The 27,984-nt window shown below is 42.6% G+C and overlaps 1 protein-coding gene across 5 annotated transcripts; it reads left to right on the top strand.

The window, feature by feature from the left end:
* Positions 1-6: 6 nt before the first annotated feature.
* MAPKAPK5 (MAPK activated protein kinase 5) lies at positions 7-26,856 on the top strand. 5 transcript variants are annotated; one of them, XR_006166728.1, is made up of 15 exons: positions 7-386; positions 5,069-5,142; positions 6,447-6,522; positions 7,745-7,842; positions 9,343-9,451; positions 12,101-12,190; positions 12,814-12,909; positions 14,156-14,236; positions 17,932-18,119; positions 20,422-20,542; positions 21,208-21,338; positions 21,977-22,098; positions 22,457-22,561; positions 23,329-23,792; positions 24,282-26,856. XR_006166728.1 is itself a non-coding variant. In XM_033008318.2 (14 exons), exons 1-14 carry the CDS (start codon positions 351-353, stop codon positions 23,421-23,423), a joined length of 1,416 nt encoding a protein of 471 aa, XP_032864209.1. In that variant the 5' UTR covers positions 7-350; the 3' UTR covers positions 23,424-26,856. The 5 variants fall into 5 exon arrangements, 4 of the variants coding, with proteins under 4 accessions (XP_032864209.1, XP_032864208.1, XP_042661197.1 ...); XM_033008318.2 differs by having other exon boundaries at positions 21,977-22,092; positions 23,329-26,856; XM_033008317.2 differs by having other exon boundaries at positions 23,329-26,856.
* The last annotated feature ends 1,128 nt before the right edge of the window (positions 26,857-27,984 follow it).

Raw genomic sequence — 27,984 nt, 5'->3', positions numbered from 1 at the left:
GCCGTCCGGCGGGTGTGCCCGGCGCAGGGTGCCGGCGATGCCTGGCTGCCGGGCGGCGGCGGCGTCTCCCGGGCTGAGCGGCGGCTCCGCGCCGGGCCGCGCCCTCCCCGCCGCTCTCCCTCGCTTCCCAAGGGGGTCCCAGCCTCCCCGCCCCGGGCTAGCTGGCCGGGGATGAGGCGGTGCGGCGGTGGCACAAAGGCTCCTCCGGGGCTGCCCGTTGCTTAGCGCGGCCCAGCGCCGCCCCCACCCCCCCCCGCCGCCTTCCTCCTTCGCTCCCTCCTGCCTCGCTGCGGCCGGGACGGCGGTTCCCCCTCCTCCCCGCCTTCAGCCACTCGCGGCCCCGCGGGAGGATGTCGGAGGATCACGAGATGGACAAGATGATCAAGGTAAGGGGGAGGCAGCAGCGCTCCGGGTCTCCCCGCTACCGGCCCCCGCTCGCCCCTAGCCCTGCGAGGGGCGGTGGGCAGCCCCGGCAGGGCCCTGTGGGTCCCGGTCCCCGCTTCTCTTAACGTCTGCGGCTCTGCTCCTCGCTTCTCAGCCTCATCCCCTGTAGCGCTCCAGGCGCCGGGCAAGGAAAGAGGAGCCTCAGGCAGGCGGCTTCCACGAGATCCGGCCCTGGGGGAGGTTGGTGGTGTAATGCTGAGGGTGTGGGGGGCAGAGCTGGGGCTGCTCGAGGAGCTGTGGTCTCTGCCTGACAGCAGACCCCGGCTGCAGAGGCAGTGCTGTTGCCTCGATCCATCTCTGAGTTCCTGTTCGGATGCTGTTGTGAAAACAAATCTGGCGTGTGGGATGTTTGTGTTTCAAGTGGCGGTAGAGGAGCTGAGCAGATTCAGGATTTCTTTTTTTACAGCGAGAATCAGTGTGTGAGCTTAGCGCTTCCCGGGGAGTCCTTCTGTGACCTGGCTGAGCGGATTTCCTGAAGAAGCTGGGGAAACCCTTTTGAGATAAAGTGACAATAAAGCAACGTTTTAAAGACTGTCAGCAGGTTCTTTACCTTGTGCAAAGCATTTGTTGTCACTGATTCTGGATGCTTAATAAATGCTTATTTTAATAAGATGAATGAATTCCTTAAAGAAGCAGACTAAAAGACCCAATGTATTGTCAGTTGTCTTCTTTCTTCAGCCCTGTTATCTGCCACGGTGGGATTTGTCTTTACAAAGCTCATTGGGGGCAAAAGTCAATGGAAGAGAAGTAGCAACACAGTCTTGTGTTGCTGAGATCTGGATTGATTTAAAATTTATGGGTCTTGCCTTTTGAGCTAAAGAAGTGCAAAGTAGAAGAAAGTCTAAGCACTGTGTCCAACAATCCAGACTGTAATTAAACTATGAGATCAAGTATCGAAATTGTAGTCTGTTTCTTCCTGTTCATTATCAGCCTTGGCACAGTGCAGGTGAAGTAGCTGTCCAGAAGGTTTTCAAAAAGAAGGATTTTCAAGGATTTCTGTGGTATTTCTTGTGAAGGTAAAGATCTACATCAGAGTTCTTGGGGGTTAAACACAAACCAAAAAAGCTGAAGCAGTGGTGTAGGTATAGAGACAGTTCTGTATCTGCCTCCTGCCCCTCTCAGTTTGGAGGGGTTCTTACCAACAACGGCTTCTGGGCAAATCTTATGGGTTATAGGCATTGTCTGAAGCTAAAATATAATTTAGTACTTTTACACATTATGCTGATTTCTCTGCTTCTCAAATTGGTTATTGTTTAAGACTGATTGATTGGGTTTCACCTGCGTCTGCAGGCTTAAGGTCTGTGATTCAAGATAGCGATCGCTGTTTAAGGCACCCTAGCTGAAGTTGAAAGGCCGCTTGTTGGAGCAGTGGAGGTGGATTTACGCTGGTTGTTGGCATTTCACTTGTTCAATACGTGGAGTTTGTCCAAGCAGCAGTCTGTATACTTTCAGTTGACTGTAGTGAGTGTGCGTTATTTTTAAAGTACCTTATTGCAAACCTTTTCCCCTTGCTGTTCAGTAGAAACTGAGAAGCACCTGAGCTTTCCCCCGAGCAGTCCCGATGCATGCCTAGCCCTGTCTAAAAGCAGCTTGTTGGAGATCAAGCTGAGAGAAATCTCAGTCCTGCCTTTCCTAGCTGTTGGCATCCCAGACTGCTGACTCTGCATGGGAGGATGCTCCAACCGTTGTTTTAGGTACCCTGAGCTTGCTGAAAGGGAATTGTGCTATTGAAGAGAACTCAGCTCTTCAAAATTCGTGTGAAACTTTTTTGTAATTAAATACATTTCAAATTAGTTTATTCCCTTTGCCCACTGGAAATTAATGTAAGGAGCGATCAGAAGTTTAACATTCCTTTAACAGTGGGAGCAAAAAGGTTTATTGTAGGAAATTGCACCACTGCAGATTTTTGTTGGAAGCACTCTCTCAGGCACTCTTCTGCCTCCTCTGCTCCCAGCCGTAGCAGATTAGTTCCAGCTGACCTGTCAGCCAGTCTACGAGTTCAGGGCTGTGCAGCAGTGCTACTGTCAGGCGTTGCGTTCGCCAGATGTGGAGCTAAGTAGAGGATACTGTACCCTCTGCTGCCTGCATCCACGGCACATTAATCTCAGTGAAGAGGCAAGTCATTTAGGCTTACCACTTGAAATAGATTTTGATATTTTCTGAGGGCAGATTTATATCTGTACATTTTAAACATTTCACGCCGTTTGTAGGTTATGAACTTGTGTTGATGTGCAGCTGCGTAGTTCTGGCGCTTGATGTGGAGCTCCTGTTCTTGAACTAGAAGGAGATGTCATCCATTCTGTACGTTGATGGACATCAGAGTTCTCAAATACTGCATTTCATATCGGTAGGAGATGGTGAATAGTGTTTCTTGATCATTAGATTATTAATTTTTACTTCTAAGTTGTAAAGCTGCTTTGGAATGAAGATTGGAATCCAAATAAAAATACAGAAAACAAAAATGTTGGCTTTTTTAGTTAAAACAATTGTAAATATGCAGAATATGCAAGAGGAAAGAAACTTTTATTAAAAATTAACTTATTTGTAGTTTGAAGTTGTCCTTCAGGAGTTGAGAACCATCAGATTTTATTCTCACTTCATTTGATTCATAAATCAGAGATTTCTCCAACTCCTAATCAGCTCCTCTGTTCCGGTTACTCAGCTGAAATGAAGCAAATGGTCTCTGTGCCATCACAGAAGTGGCAGCAGGTAGCAAAACTGTTTAGTCAAGACTGGGCTTGTATGTGGAGACAATCTCTCTTTCTAGACCAATCTGTGCAGTTGAAAGTGTTAGGTAAGTTTTGGGGCAGAGAGGCCCTTCTTTGGTTTTGGAACAGGAGCAGCAGACTTCAAAGCGCTATGAAAAATAGTAATGAAGAATTGTTATCACTTAATCACGCTGTTGCTCTGGAGTACTTCAGCGTTTGCTTCTCCATTTCAGTGGTTTGACTTCACAACTTAGACACTGAGTGTGATCTTGAAAGCACGTGCTGAGGAGGTGTTCCCCAGTTCAGAGAAACCCCTTCTCTGCTCATTAATGCTTTTCTAAAATTGTGGTTTCGTTCCACCTATGATGTCTTTGTTTCTCTGTATCTGAATATCAGGAAAATTAAATTAGCTTTTCCCTAATAGTGTTTCTCAAGAGTGAAGTTTATGTTAGTTAAATTGGTAAGAAGGCTTCTTTGTGCTTCTAATTGAAAACACCGATCCACTATGCTCTTCTTCCCCTTTCTTTTAAAGCCCTTCATAAAATCTCCAGTTCAATGTTAACTTTCACTTTTTTCTTTATACCTTTCAGGCTAGTCATCTGTGATTTATGTGATACCCATTCCAGACTGTTAAAAGGCATTTTTTTCTTTCATATATGGCTTTTTCACTCTTTAATCCCTTCAAATCTTGCCTTAAATATCAGCTTTCCTCTCTTGCTTTGTTTTCAGTCCATGTGGCTTGAGGTCTGGCTCCAGCCTGGCCGTAGCGTTCATCCATGACTATTGCAGCAGAGGCCAGCGATCCCAGGTTAGGGACTACCATTTTCAATACCTTAGCTGAGAGCACGAGTGTTCTCGCTTTTCTCGTAATTTGTAGCACGAGCGAATCCTGAAATGCTGCAGGTTTTGAATGGAAGTTAACAGAAGGGGAAAATCTGATCAGAATAAAGTTGCTTTGCAAGCAGTGGACTCTCCCATTTGTTTTCAGTGCATTTGGGAAGTATTTTAGCTTCTCCGGTGTTAGCTTTTGTTACCGGCTCTTTTTCTTGCAATTTATCAGAAAGTATGGCTTTTTGAAAGATGTCCCTGAATATGGGTAGCAGAGTTCATAAAAGAGCAAAAGCAGAATTTTATGGCGTGTATTACTTGGTGACTTGAGTTTGCACACGACGTTTGCAGCGTTCAGCCCTGCTCTGTTGTCAGATCCCATCTGTGTCGCCGCACAGGGCAGCGGCGTTAATCAAAACGCTGCGCGCTGGAGCTGCGTTTACATCCCGCCTTGTGACATGTTTAAGCATGATAGCACCCGAGCTGTGTCATAACAAGCCCAAACCCTGTTTATATGGATTTGGACAAAAGGATTATAAACATGAGCCTGGTTCATTATCAGACAAGCTAAAACTAGTCAGGCAGGGTTTAATTTACAGTATAATGAATCCAAAGGTTTGAAAACCCTAAGAAAGCAGAAAAGTAATTTTCCATTGTACTGTATGACCAAAAAATACATGATAATGCTGAAATTGGGCCTTTGTGTTCAGCTGTGATCCATCATTTATAGGTAGGAAGATGGATTTAAGAGTCAGGGGTGGAGGGGAGGGGGGGAAGTGCCCTTTGTATGCTTTCTCTGTTAAAGGCACAAGATCCCATTTACTGTTCTCAATAATCCTGTTTCAAAATGCCAGAGTGAGCAGTTTCAGCTGCACAGAAATAATTTTAAACTGAGATGTATTATTATGTGAGCATCTGTATTTATGTTTAATTTTCCTAGGTGAAACAAAACTCCAAAGCAGGTTCTTTCTCTGTTCAGGTATCATGCAAATCAGGTCTGCTGAGCTGGTTCTTTTTGGAAGGGATATAGTAATTTTTTTTTTTCCTTTTTTTTTTTTCCCCCCCTCCCCCTGCTCCTTCTTGACTAGGAAACCTCCATTTTAGAGGAGTACAACATTAACTGGACTCAGAAGCTGGGAGCTGGGATCAGTGGTCCTGTTAGGTAAGACAATACACCTGCGGATTTGTATGTAATCTCAGCCCGTTTCCTTAGCTGTGGAGAAGTGAGTATGTATGTAAAGCATGTTAACAGCAGAGCGATGTGATATGTGGAAGACTGTTTTTATAAACATAAATGTCTCTACTCCACGTGGGTCATAGCTGATGTGCAAGCCAGGTATTGTCTTTTATGGAGTATGTTTGAAGTAAACACTCTCCCACCTCTCTGCCTTGTCCCCATCTCACTGCACTGTTCCTGAAGCAAAGTGGGAGCAGGAGTCGATTGTGAAATGGTGGTGGCAGAAAATTCTCCTCAAACACCTTTGTCCTTTTGAAACTAGTGTCAGCGTGGTGCAAAGGTCGCTGCTCCCGTCTACGGTATCATCACTTGGGGCATCAGCACTGCGTGCCTGTTAGCTATTTTTACCAGCTCTTTTTTTTCAGATCATCATGTGAGGCCAAAGCAGATAGTGCCATGGGCTCTGCATCTCAAACCAGACTTGCCCGTCGTGCATTTCTAACCCCTGCAGGAACTGGGTGCTTTCTGTAAAGCAAAACATATGTTCCCTTTTCAACAAGCACCCTCCCGTTTGGGAGCAGGAATTTGTGCACAAGCGCTGGAAAACAAATGTCTGCGCCTCTCTGTTGCTGGGCGTTTGACAGGACAATTGTCTTTTGCCACCATTTATCTTCCTGTCCAGGCAATTGGTTTCTCCTCATCCATTTTGTGTTGCTGTGTTGCCTCTGATCTTTATTAAAATATCCCTTTGTGCTTTATTCTTTTAGCTGCCTGTTAATATGTGGGCCCTTCCCTCTGACGCAGTTCAATTGTTAATGCTAAATGGGGGAAAGAGAGAAAAAACGTGTGTGGCACAGTTGGTGGCCTTGCCAAAACAAGGATTTCCATTCACAAACACTTTATTTATTGCAGACTACACCCTCAGTTGGAGATGTTCAGGCTGCCACTGTGTGGTTTGGGTTTTTTTCATCAAAAATGTCTCTTCAGGCTGAACGTGTAGAATATGTTTTGCTTGTCTGCAGTTACCCATTGCTCTAAAGTATTTTTTCTGCATTGCTGAAAATACAATTTTGTGTGAGGTGTTTCTACATAACCTATTTGATTGCTGTGGAAGGCTGAAAACTGAAGCTTTCAAGCTGGTATGTGGTGACAGGTGCCCTGTATATTCCAGATTGCGGGCATTCCTGTTAATTCCCATGTGGAGAGCAAACTCATAACTGCAGATCAATTGCTTGAAGTGTCTCTTTAACATTCTTGCTGACTGAATGATTTTATTGCTGTAATACCAGAGTCTGCGTGAAAAAATCCTCTCAAGAACGCTTTGCACTGAAAATTCTTCTCGATCGTCCAAAAGCTAGAAATGAGGTATAGTTCCTGTTTATACTGTCTGCCTTCTGATGCACCACAAAGTCTCGCCTTTTTGGTGAATTGTTACAGTGGTTTTAAAAAAAACCCACAACAAAACAAAACAAAAAAGCCAAAAAACAAGCATGTGTTCTGCAGATCTTGCTATGCAAGATTCCTTAGGTTGGATTCTCTAGCCTTGCTGTGCTCAGTTCCTATAGGATGAGGTGGTGGGTGAAGCAGAGGGTCTTTCTAACTGAGTTTGCTGTGGGTGCTGGCTGTATATGTACAAGTGTAATTTATAGACCTGCATTTTAAAGCTGCTGTTCTCCCTCCATCCCATGTAATGTAACATGAATAGTTTAGAATGAATTTTGTTTCCCTACAATCTCACTCTTGGATGTCACTACTCTAAGAATTGCCAAGAATGCTTCAAGTTGTGCTCTAAATGGTATGGTTTTATCTGTGTACAAGAAACTAAATAAGCTTACTGATACCATTTGTGATTTACTGTGTCTGGCAAGACCGTGCCAAGGTACCAAACTGTCAGTCTGTTGAAAATGATGGGCAGTCAGTCAAGTTGTCACGAAAGTGAAAGAAGCGTTAATCGTCCTCAAAGTTTAGGCAGCTTCCATTTCTTGTTACTGAGGAAATTCTCATTTAAAATTCCTAGGGAAAAGTAATCTGTTTACAAAGGGCATCAGGCCTTGGCTTGATTTAGCAGTCCAGGTAGCTTTAAGCTGGGGAAAGTTCCGTAGGTGCCTGTTCTAGAAAGTTGGAACAGGAGGTGAGGTTTTCACATGTTGAGTGCTAGATCATCAGGCCATAAAAGAATCCGGATCATGGAATTTCAGGCTTTATTCATTAATTTTTTTGTTTCAGTCATATCTCTATTGCTACTTTAAAGCTAGTTCTAACTTTAAACTTATTTCTAAAACCCAAAGAAATCAAAGGTTGGGCTTTTTGTGGAACTCTGCTGGGTTTGATTACGTGGTCTGTAGCAAACAGGTTGGCAATGTATGATCTTTTTGTCTTACTTGATCTAAGTAGTGTTGGTCATTTGTATAAACATTTGTAGACATTTCATGGTTTTTTGAATAATTTTAAATTGGGTGTGACTGGTGCTGAGCATGGCTGGCAGCGCCCAGGCTTGTGTGTGCAGTGGTCTTGGGGCAGAGGGAGGAGCAGAACTGGTCAAGTGTGTGTCACTGTCTACAGTAACGTTTCTTCCCTTCTCTTCAAGGTACGTCTGCACATGATGTGTGCAACACATCCAAATATTGTTCAAATTATTGAAGTTTATGCTAACAGTGTGCAGTTCCCACATGAATCCAGCCCAAGGTAAGATTACATAGGGTGATTCATTCCCACAGCTTGCTTTCCATGTTTAGGCCAAGGTATAGTGGAGTCTGCTTTTTTTTTTTTTTTTAGTCACAGTGTGACCACAATCAGTATTTTAAGGGGGTTCCAGATATATTTGTACTTCAAACTAAGCAACACTTGCTTTTTCCCCTCTCAATGCCCAGCCCTTTGCACATTTAAATGAATTTGCGTCCTTCATTACTGGTTTTGAATACATCTTCATTTCTTAGGTTTTTCATTGATTCAGTCTGTGATACCTGCATTGTCTGAGAGAGTATATTAGCTTCTAGCTTCTGTCCTGCTTTGATATTGCTTTAGTAGCTTGAATTGAATTGTAACCTTTGAGCACCCCTCTGCTTTCAAAGAACTGTTAAAGCAGGATTGGAGTTGTGGCTTTTGTTGCTACTTGGAATCCTAAGTGAGATCCTTTTCCATGATGGTGATGCCTGTGAGCCACTGGGAAACTCAGAGTGCCAGTCTTCATGTAAAAAAAAAAAAAAAGAGGAGGAAAGAATTGTTTCTAAAAATACTAGGTTCTTGCCTGTAAACTCTCAATACATTTTCCTGCTTAAAATGAACACAGCAAGACATGAAGCAGACTTACTGTTTTTCATACGTTAATATTGCTTGGGAGAAAAATGCTGTCTTCTAATTGGATGTTAGTTGAGGAAAAAAAAAATACAGCTGGGAGAATTAAAGAGCTGAGACCTGTCTTAGCCTCTGACATGTCTGATTTTGCTGTGTGGTGAGAAGAACTAGAAGTTAGTTTCTTGAGGATCTAGCAGTCCTGATCTCCACACTTTCTATTCATTGTCCTTCATAATTATGGCAATAAAACTGTAAATTTAAAAACATGAGGTACCACAGAGTATCCAGACTCAAAAACATTAAAGATAATTCCTCAAACTTCTGCTTCTAAGTTGCCATGAACATCTTTAGCGCTGAGGCAGACAGCTAGGCAGATCAACACACCTGCAAGGATGAGTGCAGACAGGGGTATGCTGCGCTCTAAGCCCGCTCCAGCCTGGAAGCTCTTTAGCCCGTTTGATGCAAGACTCTACGGGCTGTATTATTCTTTGAGGGAAGAGTTACACATTGATGTGTCTAAAGGGCTTCCAGGTCCAAACTGGCTTGCTGGTGGAAAGTGTGGGTGGAGCTTGCATGTCTCTGAATGCATTCACATAGACATGTCCATGGCGTTTTTTCCAGCTGGATGTGGGAGCCCAACATGAAGAGCAAACTGTAGATGCCTGGCTGACAATCAGTGAGTCAGATTGTGCAGGGAGCCAGAAAATCCTGCAGTTTATATGCTTGAAGGCAAAATTACGGAACCAAAATAGTTCTAACAACTGTAGGAGAAGCAAGTATATGTCTCTCTTTTGGCCTGCGTCAATAGAAATGAAGTATGCATTATTAGCTTAGCAATTCTGTTATTTTTTGATTATTTTTAATATAACAAAATGAAATGCTTTTGAACAGGGCTCGGCTCCTAATTGTAATGGAGATGATGGAAGGGGGAGAGCTATTTCACAGAATCAGCCAGCACCGGCACTTTACTGAGAAGCAAGCAAGCCAAGTAACAAAGCAGGCAAGTTAACACCCATGTATAAGCAAATCCATGAATGATAATGGCTAAAGTATTTAACAATTTCTTGGGGTGGGGGGGTGGGAAAAAAGGAAGCTAAAATAATCCTCAGTTCTGATCCGATGATCATTGCCTGCTTTGTTATAACCTGACAATGCCAAAGTTTTAATAGAAGCAAATAATTGGAAGGTGTGGGCTAGTTCTTCTGGGTTGGGACCCTGGTGTCTCTGCTGTCCTTAGCAATGTTTTTCCTAACCTGGTCTACAGAACCCTTCACTAAAGAGAGCTCTTTTCTTGCACAATCTTCCTGCTGTATCCTTCGCTGTTGTTCTAGAAGTGTTACCTCCAACAGTCCACAGGCTCTCACCAGACCCCACGTGGCTCCTGAGCTCCAGTTTGAGAATCGCTCTCGGCCATGACACAGACTTGGCGTTTCTCTCGCCTCTTGGGCAGGGTAGCGGACAAAAACGTACATGTGTCCTGGGCCAGTGGTTTTCAAGCTGGGTTTTCTATTTGGTTTTCTGGAAGTTCTGCCTATCATGGAAGATAACAAGAGGAATTAACCACTATAGTTCATGTTTTCTGTGCTGTTTGTTCCAATGTCATTTTTCCCTCTCCATTTCTCTACGCAACTCACTCTTGAACGTTGTGTTTTGTACCTTCCACGGTATTTATTACTAGAGGTTTTGGTGTCCATCGGGCTCTTTGTTGTTTAGCAGCGCATCTAGTGTGACTAGCTTACACCCTGCTGGAGTAGGCAGGATGACAAAGCAGAGGGGCGTCCGTGGGATTCAATGAGGGGAACCCCAGTGTCAGTTCCCCTCAGTTCTGGGGTGAACTTGTTCCCTTTCACTTCCAAGCTGTTGTATGACCTGTGGTGCCCAGTCAGAAGGCTTGGCTTAATGAGAGGGTTGCAGGAAAGATGGTATGGGTGTATATTGTGATAGCTTTTCTAGGGAGCCACAGCAGGAGACTAGCGGGTTGCTGTAAGGAACCACAAGGCAGAAGGATCTTGCAGTCAAAACGGTTGAGCTCTTCTGTGTGGGATTTGGCACCACGGCACAAAGCCAAGTGCTGGAGTTGCCATTGTTTGCTTCTTGCAGAGGTTATATTGGCATTCCAGACAGAAGATATAAGAACTGTAGGTGAGAGGCTATACAGGAGATACGCATCAGTAAATGTCCTGCTCCCACACCAGTGATCACTGTGGTGAATAAAGGAAAGAATACATGAGATGATATTACAGCACTTGTTGTAAATGGACATGACTGTTTATGAATATATCCATATCCTGATCACTTGCTTCCCCCTAAGTTGGGGAGATAATGTTTGGTACTGAGGCGAAAGGGGGGCCAAGTCATTTAATCTTTCTTTCTGTCTTGTGCTTTGACTTGTTTCTAATGAAATGCTAATTGTGCTGTTACCTATTTAGTTTTATCCAACCAAGAAATTAGGTTGAAGTACAGAATTATTCTTGACAGTGTTTTCATGTCCTTTGGACCATTTGATTTTGACAATGCAAGGCAGTCTCCAGAATTAGCATGTTGGGAAACTCTTTTAAAACTATACCAAAAGACAAGACTTTGAATTGAATTTTGACTGTGTGTACACTTGGGTTATTCATGTCCCAAATAACTCTTTGCTTTAATGTTTATACAAATTAAGTTTGAAAACAATGTTACTCTTTCATCTAGTGGTTCTCCCTCTTGAACTACAGGTCTTAGTTCCGTGTAACCAGTAATAGATCAAAACTTGTCACAAAGCTACCTCATTTTCTCTAGGAATGTGTTTGTATTTGTTTCTGAGCTAAGTTAACATTGAAGTTCTCTTATCACAGTAATTTGCAGTCTTCTAAGGACTCAGCATTTCACCCAGGGTATTGTGTGGGTAGGATCCTACAGAAGCCAATAGGAATACTTTCAAATAAGGGTCGTGTGGCCTTTTGTTTCAGTAATGCTGTTCAAGTATTTATGCTTTGTTTTTCTTTAAATGAATTGCACTTTCAAATGTACAATCTGTAGAGCTTTCATGACTGGGTTACAGGTTTCTAAACCATTGCAGTGTCTCTGAAAGAATCAAGTAATATATTTCTGCGTAATATCCCATTAAATGATTAAAGTGCTGGCAGTACCCTCAAGGATTAAAGAATAAAACTGCCCGAATGTTGACTCTCAAGTCAGTAACAAATGCAATAAAATATTCACTGAGATATTGAAGCAAGAACTTGCTGATGACTGCTAAACAGAATGTAATTGCTGGAGAGCATACCGGCAAGAGCAGTGACCTTATAGGCCTAGCACAGCATATAAAAGGACACTGTCGTGATCTGTTTCAGTTCTGGGGGGCTAATAATGCCCTGAATTAGTCAAACTAAGTTGGCTGGGAAGCCCAGTGCAACTTAGCTTTTCTTTTCTGTTTTCTTTGAGTGAAATGCAAACTGAATAGCTTGGTACGTTTTATGTCCTAATCGTTGCTTTACTGCACTATTGCACAGTGTGTCCAGGCTTGTCTTAACTCAGAATTGTACCCAAGTGGAGTGTAAATGTTTGGGGCCTAAGCTATGTTGGCAATGTCCTTTTTTAAGCTGAAATAACTGTCCAGGCTAAAGGAGAAGTTCTGTAATTGTGGGTGATTTATTGTGCCCTTTTTCAGATAGCTTTGGCTTTGCAGCATTGCCACTCACTAAACATTGCACATAGAGACCTCAAGCCTGAGAATCTCCTCTTCAAGGATAACTCTCTGGTAAGATGAAGACTTGGTATTCTTTGTTTACTGCTGAATTCTGTAAAATGACTCAATGGTGATTTTCAGAATAGTTGTAAAATGACATTAATACAATGTTTTGGTGACGAAAATTAATGACCCATTTTGGCTTCATGCTTTTCCATACTCTGATCTCCTTGGAGCACAGGCTCTCCATGCTGCTGCTGTTAAATACGGGTCAGGTTCTCACTTCAACATAGAATCCTGCTTTGAGGAGATGATCTGCTCTGCCATACTTCCTCCCTAAGTGTCATCAGGATGTTCTAACATGCATTATAGGTGCTTTGATGCATTCAAGCACTCGCCTGTTTCTTTCTTCTCTTGCTCATAACCACCCTGCATATGTGACCCCCCTACAACATGCTTAGTGCTTTCCAAATCTGAGCAGGTGACTGCTTTTGACCCAGAGCACCCAGGAAAACAAAAATGGTTGTTTCAAAGATCAGTTTGTGACCTTTTAGCTGCTTCGTGGAATGGTAAGGGTATAAACACAAAAGAGGAGTACTTGTAGTAAAGGTAATAATGATACAAGGTGAGAAATGTGTATTAGAAAAGCTGGTAACAATGAGATTTTGTAATGAAGCCTCTTCTCCTTGTTTTAGGATGCACCTGTTAAATTGTGTGACTTTGGATTTGCCAAAGTAGACCAAGGTGACTTGATGACACCACAGTTCACTCCATATTACGTAGCACCTCAGGTAACAAACGATTCCAGTTCTGGGCTAAAGGGGAATCGTGATCTTTATTGCCTGTGCCTCCATAACCATGTAATTTTAAAAGCCTTTGCTTTCCTGTTAAGGGCTTCTGGGCACAGGAATTTTGAGTAATTGTGTAGTAGCTGCCTGTCAGGGTGGAGTGCTGCAGTGATCTATTGGTTACAGCAGGAGATCGTGAGGCAAATTTCCCAGCCTGTGTTCTTAGCACTGACTGATTACTGCTGCCTCCTGACTGTCCCAGGCCCAACTCCCACCAGTGAGACTAGTCCAGGATTTTGACAGTTGGCCTTTAACTGTATTAAAGCAGTTGGTTTGGAAGAGTCCCTGCTTTGCAATCCTTCCAGCTCAGGCTCATTCAAGATTACATTAAAAAGGACTGTGCTGAAACCAAAAGGTTCTGTAACAGCAGTTGCTTAAGAGGGCAGTGCCAGGGGGTTACCTGTTCACCCTGGCTTGTCTCTCTTGTCAGTATGCATTAAGACATAATCTATAATTACAGACAGGCTGGGTTTTGTAGTGCTGCTTTCGCCACTCTCTGTTGTGCTTTGTCCTGAAGAAAATTAAAAGGAAACTGCAGATAGATATTTAATTGCAGTACTGGGCATGTCGGCAGCCTTTAATGACTAGGAAGAGCAATTACAGAGATCAGACCATGCAGCCACAGTTGAGTGCCCTGAAAATGCCTCCTCAAGTGGAGCCTGCTGGTGAAGGGCCATGCGTGCTGCAGACAGGATTTATAAAACAGGTGAACTACCAAATCTGTAGAAAGCTTTTCCTGAGCATATTTAAACTGGGATTTTTGTAGAAACCCGGAAACCCAGATTTGATCAACAAGGCACAAATTTGATGTGATTTGTTCCTGGGAGAGGCAAAAAGGGACATCTCTGGAGCTAGGGTTACACTTCAAACACGCTTTAGATTCTTGTTCCAAAGCATGGAGGTGCTGGAGGTTTTGAACAAGAGAGGTGTGAGCAATTGCTTTAATTCAGGCAAAACGGGAGTTTTCATCCAAAGCAGCAAAATGTTTTAGCTGCAAATTTCCCCATGTAGAAGGTTCCAGTCTGTCTTAGGAAGAATAGTTTGAGTTTGGCAGAGTCTTCAGTAGCTGGACTAAGTCCACCAAATAGAAGAGCACCAGGCATCTTTGGCGTGAGCATTGCTGTTTGTGGTGCCTGTAGATGAGATGTATTTCTGCCTTTTTTTTTTTCCCCCCCTCTCATGGCAACAGGTATTGGAGGCACAAAGACGGCATCAGAAAGAAAAATCTGGTATTATCCCCACCTCTCCAACACCTTACACTTACAACAAGGTAAGCTCTGAAACAGTCCACCAGTCATTAGAGCACAGTGTCTTCCCTACCCCCCGATGTATCTTCTGTAGAAGTAGTCTATAAACATGGTTTATCACCCAGGGCAATAAACTTTATGGCCCTGAAATTACACACTTATGGCCAGGAGCAATAAAGTTGTTCTGATCTCTGTGACAGGAGTACGTCTAGCTAGCCAAATGTCTCACACTGAGTAAAAAGCAGGATCTACAGGAAACAGTAGGGAAATGTCATGGTGCTTGTTATTTCGTGTACATATATGTTTTCAGCTGTAAGGAAGTAGTATCCTTGGGGCTGTATTTCTCAGAAGTGCAGTTCCTTTGGCTTTTCTACAAGGAGTGACCAGGTATACAGTGGTATTTCTCCCCTAAATGTATTAGGTTCAGACCAGGTTTCATTCAGTTGAACTGGCAAATTAGAAGATAGTGATCTGTGCAGGTAGCTGTCTTTCTCCGTTTGGAAGTGACACGCTAAAAGGCACTGCTGGCTCTGTGTTCTTTCTGATAGAGCGACTAATGAAGTGCACACTTGGTCCAAGCCTAATTACTGATCCTCTGATTAAAGGAGAAATATACAAGCACTGTTAAAGGAGCACTAAATTTTAACAAGATTTTGTAGAGTAGAATGATTCTGCTGGAGTGTGACTATGTGGGAAGTTCTTTCTCCTCCACAGGAGGCTGGTTCAAAATAAACCTGTTTTCTGCTGTCAGCCAGAGTTTCTGGATGTGCAATGCACTATTTAGGCTATCTTGTTCAGGCAGCTGTGGTGGTACCTTGTCTGTATTGGGGATTTTCTGCAAAATGTCCAGTAGTGTATTGTGGTGTCTGTAGCAGTAGCCATGGGCAGTAACAACTGCTGCTAGAGTCTTGGCAAAGTTATGACAGAACGTGTCCTGGAAGGTTGTACTCCTGTTCGGTCATTCCAAAACATTTTCCTCCATATTCTCTTTGCTGTCTCCTGCTGGCTTAGCAGTGTTTGAACTACTGAGTACTCTTTCAGAGTGTCAATTTTGATTAAAGTTAGCTGGTTTCTGATTGCAGTGCTAAGTATCTACGCTGATTCCAGCTTCATGGATGGTTGTTAAACCCACCACATGCTAGAGGGGGTAGTTTGATATATGGTGTTATGTATTAGTAGTCTTCCATGGAGACCTAAAGCAAAGATGGGGTAATTTTCACAGAATTAGTCTACATGGGTTTCCTAATCATAAATCTGCCTTCTTCAGGGTTATGATAATCTCTCCTCCATCCTGGAGGAACAGATTGCTTGAAGCCAGACTCTTATAAAAAGAGTTCTTAGACAGGTGCCAATAGTCTTTTCAATACAGTTTCTTCTGCCCTTTCTTGTGTGAACCCCATCACAGAGAAAGTTGTTTTTTATAAATTTTGAAAGTTTCACAAGGCAGGGTCAAGAATTCCACTTCTGTGAATTGAAGCAGATTTACTCTTCAGTAATAGCCCTCTCCAAGGGAGCAGTTGCAGTTCTAGAGACACCTAGAAGTGTTTGCTCACTGTTCATGTTGGTAACAGTTTGACCACTGTTTTGTTGTTTTAATGAACCAAAGAGCCCTGGCCGTGGCACCTGAAGTGTGGGTCGTACTCTTGTACAGAATTGAAAACAGATACCAACTGAAGTTGACTCATGTTCTGAGAAGGTTCAGCTGCCTTGATCTGATGGCATTTATAATGCGATAACAGCGATTTTGTTTTCATGTTTCGTTTAAAGAATTGATGGGTCACTCTGAACTGGTGGCACTAATGGGAAAGGCTGCTGAGAGAAGCGGCCTCATCCTTACCTGCCAAGTGTGACTCACTGCTAAAGCAGCATCTGGCATATGCCTAGTTCCCCAGAATAGAGTGTGCTAAAATCCCAGGTACACTGTCCTTCCACAGCAATTCAGAGCCCGAGTGGAAATGCCTGAGATCCACCTTCATGATCAGCAGCGCTATCCCAGAGATTTAAATTGGAGGAAAAAACACATCTTTGAAACCTGAGTATTTTTATTAAGTTGTGTGTGTATTGGATCAAATATGTGTCTGTGTGTCATGCCTGGAGGGGGTTGACTCTGAGAAATACGATCTGAGAACCGTATCCATGAAGAATTGACACTCGTTTCCTACTTACATGCCTAAAGTCCCATTGATTTAATTAGAAATTATCTCTGGTCAGTGGAAAAATTATGAGAATTTAGGTACCTAAATAGAACTTTAGACTTCTAGAGCCATCTGAGATTGACTTAACTTGCTGAAAAGCATATGTATGTGGGGTAACTCCTTGGAATTTCTTTCATTATTAGCATCCATGTGTTTTGTAAAAGCCAAAATCCAAGGGTTTAACGTAATGATCAGTATGGTCTGATCTAAGTGTATTCCCTCCAGAAGGAAACAGCCTCAACTTTGAGGGCCCCTTCCTGGGTCAGAGTTGATCCAGTCAAAAAACAGTTACTGGAGTCAGGGATTCTGTGTTTGTGGAGTTCATCTGTGCAGTGTCATGAACGCCGGTGCCGTCCTAGAGTAGGCAGTGGAATATACAGTCTGGGGCAGACAGGGTGGTGCTGAGGTTGCTTCACTTGGCAGCTGTGCAGACTTCTGTCTGTGTAAACCCATGGCAGAACCTCCCCAGTTCCCCAAATCTGCCCTTGAGTGTCTTTTCACAGTCACCTGAACCTGGCTGGAGTTCAGGCTTCTGCTTACGCTTGGCTGCATGTTCCTTCCTGTCCGTCCTTGTGCTGGCATAAACCTTTGGGAGTCCCCTGGAGGACTGGTAGGGCTGGAAACCAAGCTAGAAAAAGAACTAATCAGCTGTACAAGTGCTGGTGTTGGCACAAAAGAGATACTGGAAATGGATAGCCAGGGTCAGAGCAGGTCCTATGAGCCCCAGCCTGCACCATGCCATAAGCAGATGATAATAGAGTTGCATCCTTAAGGATATGGTCCAACGGAAACGTGAATTGAAGTCTAGGCTGTTAACGGTCCTCTTCCTTCTTCCCAAGTAGTGTGTTGCCTGAACGCAGAGTGATCCAGGTGGGGAGTAGATCTGGCTTTCAGCTTCTTTACTGAGCTGGTTTTCGGCTGGATCCATCTCCTGGGTGAACTTGGTCTGTATCCCATCAGCAGTAGCACTAGTGCAAGGGCAGGGGCGGGAGGGAGCACGGCGTAAGTGGCCCTGAAATGCTCCTGGCTTTCTGAAGCTTCTTCATCTCCGTGGCTTTCAAGACATGTTTTTCATCACAGACATCTCTGATTAGGTATCTCTGCTAGCTCATTTGTTCAATAGTGTTTCTTTTTTTTTAGTCTCACATTCTAAAAAATGACTGTATTCTGGTTTATGTTCTGTATTGAGAGACTAGGATTCAATTATCCCGAGAGATGCAATAAATGCGCAGTGTGCTCACGCCTCTGATGCTCTGGCTGTTTCCATACAATTTACCGTTGCATAGTGCAGTTACAGGCTCACTTTCTGAAAACAAGCTACTTTTGGGTACTGGAAGTAGTTTAGCTTGGCAGCATGTGCCTACATATTTGCCATATTTATCCATGAAGGTCCTCAGATGGACCTTTGGGAGGAAGCTGAACTATGTTCCTGTTTTCTTAGGGAATCACATAGAACTTTTAACATAGCTACACCACTGCTTGCTGCAAATTGCGCCCAAAAGTGATCGTTTCCTTGCTTTCAGAGCTGTGACTTGTGGTCCCTGGGTGTCATTATTTACGTGATGCTGTGTGGATACCCTCCGTTTTACTCCAAACACCACAGTCGGACAATTCCAAAGGACATGCGGAAAAAGATCATGACAGGAAGTTTTGAATTTCCAGAGGAAGAGTGGAGCCAGATCTCAGAAATGGCGAAAGACATTGTGCGAAAGTGAGTCAGTTGAGGAAAATGTTGTATTGCTCTTTGCTTATATTAAGAAACTGGAAAATCACTTGAAAGTGCATTATCACAAAGGGCTTATTTTTTCCAAAGGCGGGGGGAATTGTCTGTAGCACATACAGCTGAAAAATTTTCTATCATATTCAGCACAAATGAAGTCTGGTAAATATTTTTCTTTCCCTCTCTTTTTCCTCCCCAACTGTTGTGTTCAATTTTTGATGCCTCCTGTCTCTGAAGTTACTAGAGTGCTTTGTGCGTTTAGTCTTTAAGGGGAACGGGTACACTAACTTGCTTCAGAACAATGTAGACAACTGGCTGCCACATCTGCAAGTGAGATACATCTAGGCACATATCTCCTGTGATGATGTTTAAACCCCTGCTAAAATCAGGGGGCATTTAGGTGGTGTAATAGGGTCTGGTAGATCTGTCCCGTAGAACGCTGTGCACATAATACACAGTCTAAAAAGAGTCAAGAGAAGGGCATGGAAAGGGGTGTTAAGATCTGTCACAAGGTGTCAGACTGAGAGGGTTTTTCATTGATATTTTATTCTAAATGCTAATGGAAACTGTTTTTCATGCAGTGCACACCCCTCAATTGCAAACATTTCGAAGACTGGGATCCCGTGGTCCTGTTTGAAAGCAAGAATGTGGCATTGATTAGGTCTTGACCTCATTTATTTTTTTAAAATGTGAGAGGGACTTACTGCCTTTGGTTGTAGTACCAGAGGAACTGGAAGGATAGAAGCAACATAAATAGAAAAAAAATCACTTGGTTAATTTTAAACTGTCACTGTCTCCTCTGATGTGCTGTAAAATCTCCAAGGACTTAGCATTGTTTGGAAAGGGTTCTGGGACCTGTTTACAGCAGTGCAGGGGAGCCCACAACTTTCCCCCAGATAAACTGCAGATTATGTTGCAGTGAAACTTCTATTTATACCAAGGTCAACTCCTTATTCTCACTCAGGAGCTCCACAGTCAATAGGTTTCATTGTCTTTTAAAATGGCCATGAAACAGCTCACAGCATGTTGATACTTGGATTCAGTTCACTTAATTTTCTCACTTATGTTATCAGGACTCCCTCTCCTGTCTTTTCCAGCCAGTCAGTCTGAATCGGTGTTTATGGTGCAGGAATACATTTAGACTTTATATAATTCTGGATAAGTTTACATTTTATTTATGTAGACTGCTATTCATACAGAGTCTTGCTTCTGGAGGTCATATTTTGCATTCAAGCAGCTGCTTCCTTTCAAGCATGTCGAACTGATTTCTGACCTCAAGCTTTATGAGCTGGAGTGCTTGATAATAGGTTAGGACTTTGAAAGCCTACGGGAAAGGAATGCATGTGTCTTGGGTCTTGCATCAAAACTGAACTTACGACCTGTTTGGCAGCATGGCCTTGCAAGTGGAATTTATAAGCTAGCCTGTGGTCCTGCTGACATTTTGTAAAAGTGATTTCCACTTTCTTGGTACATTGAACAATTCTGCCTTGCAGCCAGGAAGTTGATTTAGAGTATTGTCTAAGAAAGTGTGACAAATTCATCAAGTCATTCTGTTTCTAATTCAGACTCTTGGGATAAATTGTCAGCACTTTGTGTGAAATTTTACTTTTCTATTAAACAGTTGTGATTATTATGAGAACTTGAGTTTATCTGCAAAATCTTTTTCCAGGGTTTCATCCTAGTAAAATTTAATTCCATGGAGTTTTCAGAGGCTGCAGAATAAAGTTACTTCTTATTTTGTGGTGCTGTAACCTACCAAAGTGTCCATTACTCAAGGCTTTTGCAGAGGGAGAAAGCCTAAGGAGTCGCATGGTGAAAGCAGTTAATTCATGAAACAGGTTTCCATCTTTGAAACTTTGCCTTTCTTCATCATGCCCAGAGTCCCTGGTATGAGCATAGAGCATTATGTGGATGAGCTTTAGATGTGCATTTCCAGGGAGTGTTGGTCGGGATCATCTTCAGTTCATCTGGAAGATAATTTCCCATCTGGGACAATGTGAATCTAGAGTTCAGCAGTACACAGGTATTATTAAAATGGCCTTCACCTCTCTTTTACACTGAGTTGCTGAATATAACTGGATAAGCTGTGATAGCGTTAAAATATCACCACAGCAAGGGTCAGTGAAGCTGGTAGAAAGTCTGACTGCTTTTGGGTCAGCTTAGTGCTTTAGGAGGAGTTTCGTTTTTTGGCCCTTCTGATGCTCAGAGATTGCCAGGCACTCTGATCCCAGACAGAGCAGCACGTTGTAAATCAACAAAGAGCTCTTTATGGACTGATTGATTCTTCTCACAGGCTGCTGAAGGTCAAACCTGAGGAACGGCTGACCATTGAAGGTGTGCTGGACCATCCCTGGCTCAACTCCACCGAGGCACTTGATAACATCCTTCCCTCTGCCCAGCTGATGATGGACAAGGTCTAAACAACATTTTATTTTAGCAAGAATGTTGCATAGGAGAGCTGTTAGCTCTCAGGTGGTTTGAGTGTTTTCTTTCACATGGTGTTATGCAGAGAAAGAGCTCCCCTTCTGCCTTCATGAGAGCCTGAGATCTTTGTAATAAAATGGAAACAGTTCCATTTGAAGTTTGGGCTAGGAGAAGATGCTCCAAGATTGGCGGTAAAGAGCAGCCACGTGCTAACAAATAGAGAACAGAGTATGGCAGTAAATGTGCGTGAGGACTCTTCTGTAGGTCTTTTCTTTTTTTTTCCCCCCATGTTTTATACCTGACTACAGCTGTGACATTACTAATTCTCCGCAAATGAATAGCCCTTCTTGCTTCCTTTAAACTCTCCTCAGAGAAGAGTTCAGTCAGCACTCTTAAGTTTGTGAACATGAGAAGTAGAGGTGATCCTTTGTCCTCTTCAGCCCCTGTGAGTCGGGATATATTGTCCCACAGTCAATGACTGTAGTTCTGATCATGTCTTTCATAATGCAAACCTGATTTTCGTTAAGCATCTCTGACATAAATAGGATTTTGGTGCATCTTTTTTTTTGTGTCTATATCTAACATTGTCAATATATTGTTCTTTAATTCACAAAGAAGCTCATTAAAACATCAAGTGCACCTCTTTTCATTCCAGGCAATGGTTGCAGGGATACAACAGGCTCATGCAGAACAGCTTGCGAACATGAGAATCCAAGACCTCAAAGTCAGTCTCAAACCCCTTCACTCCGTCAACAACCCAATCCTGCGCAAAAGGAAATTGCTGGGGTAACTCTCTAAATCTGTTTTTGAAAGATCAAAGTGTAGGCAGCCATGATGCCTGGAGAATGGTTTTAAACATGTTGCGGGTTCATTGAATTGTAATCGTGCTCCTGAATTTCTGATTTGGTTGACACACTCTTCATGCTGAAGTGGGTAGTTGGAGTCAAGTAATATTTGCACAATATGCTGTGTCTTCCAAGATAGGCCAGTGAGGGCAGGAAGGAGGTTGGATAGTGTTATTGTATTATACAGGCAGCAGAACAGGTCCCTAATGAGAAGATGGGTCACATCTTGAGTAAGGTAAGACAAACTGGGAGAAAGAATTCCAATATTTTTTTTCTGATCCTGACACTTATTTACTGAAAAAGTCAGGTAGTCTCTCTCTCTTTGTTCAATCTACCTATCTGAAAAAATAGGATAATGCATTTTAGGATTACCCTTACTTGAATTAATTTAAAGGAACATTTTTCTTCATACTTAAAGTGGTCTCATGATATAGAACATCATTATAATTAGTTACATCTAGCTCCCAGTCCCTGCTTTCCAGAGAGTGAAAGAGCACATTATACCGGTGCAGTTATGCAGCGAGTAACAAACTTGAGTTGCATTCAAATTGTAATTGTTTCCTCCTTGTTCTTTTGCAGCACTAAGCCAAAGGATGGTGTTTATATCCACGACCCTGAGAATGGCAGTAACGACTCCAACGTGGCTCTGGAAAAGCTCAGAGATGTGATCGCTCAGTGCATTCTACCACAGGCTGGTAAAGGTTGCCACTTTTAAGAAAGTTACATTCCTAAACATGTGAGACACTGACTTTTTCCTCTGCCTCAGCATCAGTCTGTGTCAGTGGTGAGGAAGGATAAACAGAACTCCTATTGTCCTAGTCAATCTTGAGAGGAAAGTCTTTTCTGTGGACTGTAATTTTGGTGCATGCGTAATATTAGTGTCACCAGTGACACGCAGAGCTGCTAAAATAACTTTCAGACAGGAGTGTCTGCTTTCAAACTGATTTCCTAGTTTGTGTGAGGCGAGGAGGAATAACTGCACATACTGTTTACTAAAGCTCTGAATGTTGCTGCGAGGCAGAGTGACAAACCTCCTTTTATCATTGTTCTCCTAAATAGGAGAGAATGAAGATGAGAAGCTGAATGAAGTGATGCAGGAGGCGTGGAAGTATAATCGAGAGTGTAAGTTGCTGCGAGACACTCTTCAGAGCTTCAGCTGGAATGGTGAGGAATTCCTTCTCTTGCACGGAGAATGGTGCTAATGCCGGGTGAAAGAAGGGAAGCAGTGACCTTATGTGGAAATAAAACCAAATTTATTGAATTTGTGCCAAACTGATTTAGGCTTTGACATTGTTTCAGCCCTTCTGCCAGCATGGGTGCTCTAAAAATGAGGTTGAAAGGTCTGCTTTAAAATTTCTATTTGAGGTTTGGGGGTAGAGTTTCCAAAGGCACCAAAGTCATGTGGGAACATAACAGCACAAATGGATTGTCACTTTAGAAACCGCTTCAGCTGTTTTGAGCTGGTTTCCTTCCAGCTGTTTATTGACCTCTTTGCGCTGGAGGCTGCTGCCCTCATCTATGTCAGCACAACATCTCTTCTGCTTGGTTTGGGTATGAAACAGAATTAAACTAGGCCAACTGCCTTGGGAGCGATCAGATGGCTCCTTGGCAAAACAGGGTGGCAGAAGTGTCAGCCCTCAGGAGTGGGTGCTGATGAATAGAAGGGGGGACCAGGGGCATCAGCCGGGTTCGCAAGGGCTTGGTCGTGCCTCTTCCCTCATTCTGTTTTGGTTGGTTGGTTTTAATTTAGGTTAAATGCTCAATTTTTTCAATGCAACTAGAGATCGTAACTCATTTTGGTTCCCTTGCAAATGTTGTCCTAAGTTTCTGTGGGAAGCATTGTTTTGTGTTCAGTCAGTGTGTAATTCCAGCCATGATTGCTTTCCTCCTTATGCCCAGCACCAGCTGACTACCTTTTCTTTTCCTTTCAGGCAGAGGATTCACAGATAAAGTGGATCGACTAAAACTGGCAGAAATAGTAAAACAAGTTATTGAAGAGCAGACAAACTCCCATGACTCTCAATAGCCGGAGCTTCTTAATCTTATTTTTTTTACCATTTAAGATTTATTCTTTAACTGTAAAAAGTATTTTTATGTAAATTAATAAATCATAATTATTTCATTAAATTTCCATACTGCTTGAAAATGCTGTATAGTTGTAGATAAAAAAAAAAATCATTGGTACTGTAATATTTTTTTAAAACTCAGTTCCTTGAGGTATATATGATCACTTATGTACTGTTAATGAGTCCCCCAGATGGGGCAAATTATATTGTTAAAGACCATTCTTTTTCTTAACCAGTTGCAGAAGCTGCCTTCCATCTGCTATACATACAGCCAGCTGCAATGACTATGTATGTGAACGAGACAGCCACAGTTTCTCAACACTTTCTCAGTAAGTACTTGAAGCAAGTGCTGTGAAACAAACTTCATAGCTACCCTTTGCGCCTAAATTCCGAGTTTATAGAGGCACCTAAATAGCCTTCTGTTTCGCTAAATGACCTGCGAGCCATGCTTGGCCTTGCCAAGGGCACCTCAGTCCACGTGCTTGCTGTATTTTTTTAGTTCTGATCAGTAGCCCTCTTTTTTTTTTCTTCTTCATCATCTTCAGACCTTCTTTAAGGTTTAGCCCTCTTTCTTTCTTCTTCCCCATCTTCCTCAGCCCCTTTTTAAAGCTGAATTGGCCATTCAGCATAAGACTTCTCTTTTTATCATGTTGTTCAACAGCAGAACAGAAGAATGTTCTAGTTACTTATGTGCAAGTTATTTTTATTTTCACGGTGGGATCTTCTACGGACAAAAATAAGTGTGGGGTTTGTTTGCTTCACCCCCAGATCAGAAGTTGTGTGTGTTCCACCCATGTACTCCGTTCTTTCTTTTGTAGAAGATCCAACACTTGGTTTCAGACTTGTCCTCTTGTTTGAAATAGATCATCCTGGCAAGGGTCATAGTGCTGCTGTGTGAATCCACCGGTGATCCTTCTCTTGTGTCACCCTCTGGAGTCCAAGCTCCTCATCTCTTTGATGCCTTCGAGCTCCTCCTGGGGAGCAACAGATGCAGGGCTGCTCCTTGCCACATGTCCTCACGCTGCCTGGACCATGAAGCTGCCCAGGGCAGATTCTTAACACTAGTCTGGAACATTGGCTCCAAAAGCTGCTTTTTTAATCTTAATTAAACAAACAAATGAAAAGAATCTGTACATATTTCTAGTTTTCTACCTTCTGATGCTTTTTCTTTTGAGACCGGTCGAAGGCTTTTTATAGAGATATTTTGGTACTAAACCTGTGCAGACGTTGAATGAGTTTGGTCTGCAGACTGAAGTGCCAATTCAGGGCTATTAGTAATGACTCTTGAACATTATTGTTATATTTCATAGCTCATTAATTTTGGGTTTACATTTACAAACCTGAGCCATGGATCTCCCGATTTACTCTTATGGCAATCCAGCCTTGTTCTTTTTTTGTCTTTTTTCTATACCAGAATTCCTTGCAACCTTTAGCTTGGATGGCAAACCAATGTCTGACTCTTTCTATAAAATTTTGTAACAGTTACTTAGTTTTTCTACATGAAGGAGATACTTCATTTCCCATTCTTCGTCAGCACCTTGTCAGCTTTCTTTTAATCTTGTTGACGGTTTTCCAAAGCCTGATTTATTGCAGAGTAAGAACCACAGTTCCTACTTAACCATCACTTTCTCTGATGGAAACAGGGAGTTTTTGTGTAAGCCAGAATTGTACCTCTGACACTACATGGAATATTTGTGCACTGACATGTATCGATGACAACTGTAGAGAATTAGCTAGAGACAAGAGTATTTGTCATTTCTTGGTAGTATCAACAAGCTTGCAGGCCCTATTATATGCATTTTTGTCCTTGCCCTAAATTCTAGGTTATGTCAACATCCACACAATCTTTAAACGTAATAGGTATTTCCTTTCAACTTCAAATCCATATTTTTTTTCTGGGAAATCTCATTGTATTGGAACTTTTAAGTATGGCAAATAGAGAAATAAAGAAGGAAATCACGTTTGTTTGAATGGGAGTACAAAAAATTCCCTACAAAAGCACTTTGCAACTCTGCCCTCTGAGGAGGAAGATACTCGGGCAGTTTCTTGGGAGCCAGAACTCGTTAGCAGAAAAATGGATCAGATTGTAGCTATTCTTGTGGTCAATGCACAGTGCACTCGGCAGAGACTGCTGCCACCCCACAGCCTGATATGATCCAAGCACCTTGTGAGCAGTGCAGAGTGTAATTTTTATTTTCTGTCAGGTTCTCTAGTGTTAAAGATGACAGCAGCAAGGCTCGTGTGCGGTTGTGTAACGGTCTGTAGGAGATGGCTTCAGCCTGTTCCTGCAGTACTAGGGGGTGGGGGGTATAATGGAGAGTGCCTTGGGGTGTGAGAGCAACTGCTGCTCGCTGACATCCAGGGCAGCTCAGAAAGAAGAGATGGGCTCTGGGTGTGCATGGAGGGTCCTGCCTCTCTTCATGGTCCCTTCACTTACACAACAGAATAATTCCAAGCTGCTGCTGAGTGAGGTGGGTACGTTTGCGACTGACTGTGAAGGGTTTTAGGTGTCTGGAGGGAAGTCAAATTCCTAAGGGCTTTTGTGATAAGGAACTGCTTTTTATGGATTTACTGTAGATTTTATTTGTGATAAGAGTGGCCTGATCTAAAATGGAGGTAGGGAGGGACAGATTAAGAAAACACAATTTGAAGATGCAAGGTCAAATGGTTTTATTTCTATGAGAAAGTTTGATTTTTTTTTTTTTTTTTTTTTTTACTATTAAAAGGTTATATTTTAAATTTCAAAACTAAATACACTTTAATGTATTCATTTATACATTTTGAAGTAGTATTTTACTTTCTCCTTCCTATGTTTTTTATTTTTTTCAGTTGACATAAATGCAAGATACCCTGTCTTGATTATGTAAGGTTTTACTTGGTAACGAATCTACTGACCCTTTATAGCAGACTGTGAATACTGTAAATATCTTGAGGTGGAAGGGTTGTGTGGGATTAGAGAAGACACTCTTTGTACAAACACTAAAAGGATATGGGAAAGCTCTAGGTTTTTTGGTTGGTTTTTTTTTTTATAATTTTATTTAAGAGAAAAAACTCTGAAATCATTTGACCTTTTCAAAATTTTATGTATAACTGACTTCTGTGACTTGATTTTTTTAAGCTATATATATAGATATTACAAAGTTAGAAGAACTTGACTAGGCGAAAGAGTTTTCGATTGGAAATAGCAACATGTCAGAGTTTTGCTGTCATTACTTCAGGTTTTTCTTTTGGAAATTGAGTCTGTTCTCATATGCCATGTTTAACTTCTGTGTATTAAAATGTTTTCATTTCTCCTTTTCAGTGTTACCTGTAATATGTTAGTTTATTTTGGATCAGTATTATATTGTAAATATTATGCATTGGTGTATATAAATGATTTTACTAAACTTAAAAGCTACTGGCTGCTTTTGTTTGGTTCCCAAGTCCCCTTGGTACAGAAGGGAGGAAGGGCAGCTGTGGCCCAGAGGGAACAGCACCCCGCTTCTCCTGCCACCCCCAGACCTGTCCGGCCATGCTTAGTCCCCTGACCCACCTGCCTTACAAATGTGAATAAACACTTTGCTTTATATTTTTCAGGAGTACCGTGAGGCTTTAAGATGAAAGAATGACTGAGGTATCATAGGCTGGATAAAGCCCTAGAAAATCGTGTGCTCTGCCTGGCAACACAACCTGAAATCACCTCTGTTAAGCCCTTGCTTTCCTTTAGATGGCAGCAGTATGTGCCCAGTGCTACCAGTTAACCCCCCAAGGTCTATAGGATTCTTCTTATAATATGACTTTGGGCAGAGGGATGAGTTGTTCTGCATTCAGTGACGTTTCCCTTGTCAGATCTTACGGCTCCTCCGTTTTGCCACACGTGTTCTTTGAGGGAGGAATTAGGAATCAGTTTCTTTAGGGTATGGATCTTTGCAGGATGGTGTGCTTCGCTGAAGGTGGCCGAAGCAGAGCCCTGCGGGGACTGCTGGCAGGACTGCCAGCGTGGGAGACCCGGGTAGATGAGAAACAGGTCACCTTTGTTCAGGCTGGCAGCACACTTTGCCAGGGAGCGCTGGAGTGCTTCTTCTCGCCTCTTAGGCACTTGTACACTTCCTGGCTCTGGAAAATGTTTTTATGGTTTGACTGGCTTGTTGACAGCAAGCAGATAGAGCTTTGTCACATGAGCATTTCAGAGCAAAAGTGGCGCTGAAAAAAGGCAGTGGGATGACTGAGAGTGCCTGTGTCCCCCAGACCCCCTTCTTTGTAAGAGTTAAGATCCATCTGCTTGGTACTTTTGAGAAGTTAATAGTGTATTGGATAGTGAGTGACCATCAGAGCATCCATAGTATTGGGAAGGGCAGTGAGAGAACAATTTCCAGGCATCCTGGGAGTATTTAAGGCAACCAAACCAACTGCAACTGCTCTATAAAAGTGGCACAAGAAAAGACTCCCCTACCAATACAAGGATGGGTGGCCCAAAGAATGCCTCTCCCTTTCCAGCAAGAAAACTCCCCTCAAATAGTTAAAACATTCAGTGACACGTGC

This window comes from Tyto alba, unplaced genomic scaffold (genome assembly GCF_018691265.1).
Source record: "Tyto alba isolate M040663 unplaced genomic scaffold, T.alba_DEE_v4.0 Super-Scaffold_44, whole genome shotgun sequence".
NCBI classification, from domain to species: domain Eukaryota; kingdom Metazoa; phylum Chordata; class Aves; order Strigiformes; family Tytonidae; genus Tyto; species Tyto alba.
The sequence above is the reverse complement of the archived record's forward strand: the minus strand, read 5'-3'. Positions and strand labels throughout refer to the sequence as shown.

Coding starts and splice junctions, on each gene's coding strand:
- MAPKAPK5 (XM_033008317.2), top strand. CDS start 351: ATGTCGGAGGATCACGAGATGGACAAGATGATCAAG. Junction 5,143..6,446: donor GGGATCAGTGGTCCTGTTAG/GTAAGACAATAC, acceptor CTGTAATACCAG/AGTCTGCGTGAAAAAATCCT. Junction 7,843..9,342: donor CCACATGAATCCAGCCCAAG/GTAAGATTACAT, acceptor GCTTTTGAACAG/GGCTCGGCTCCTAATTGTAA.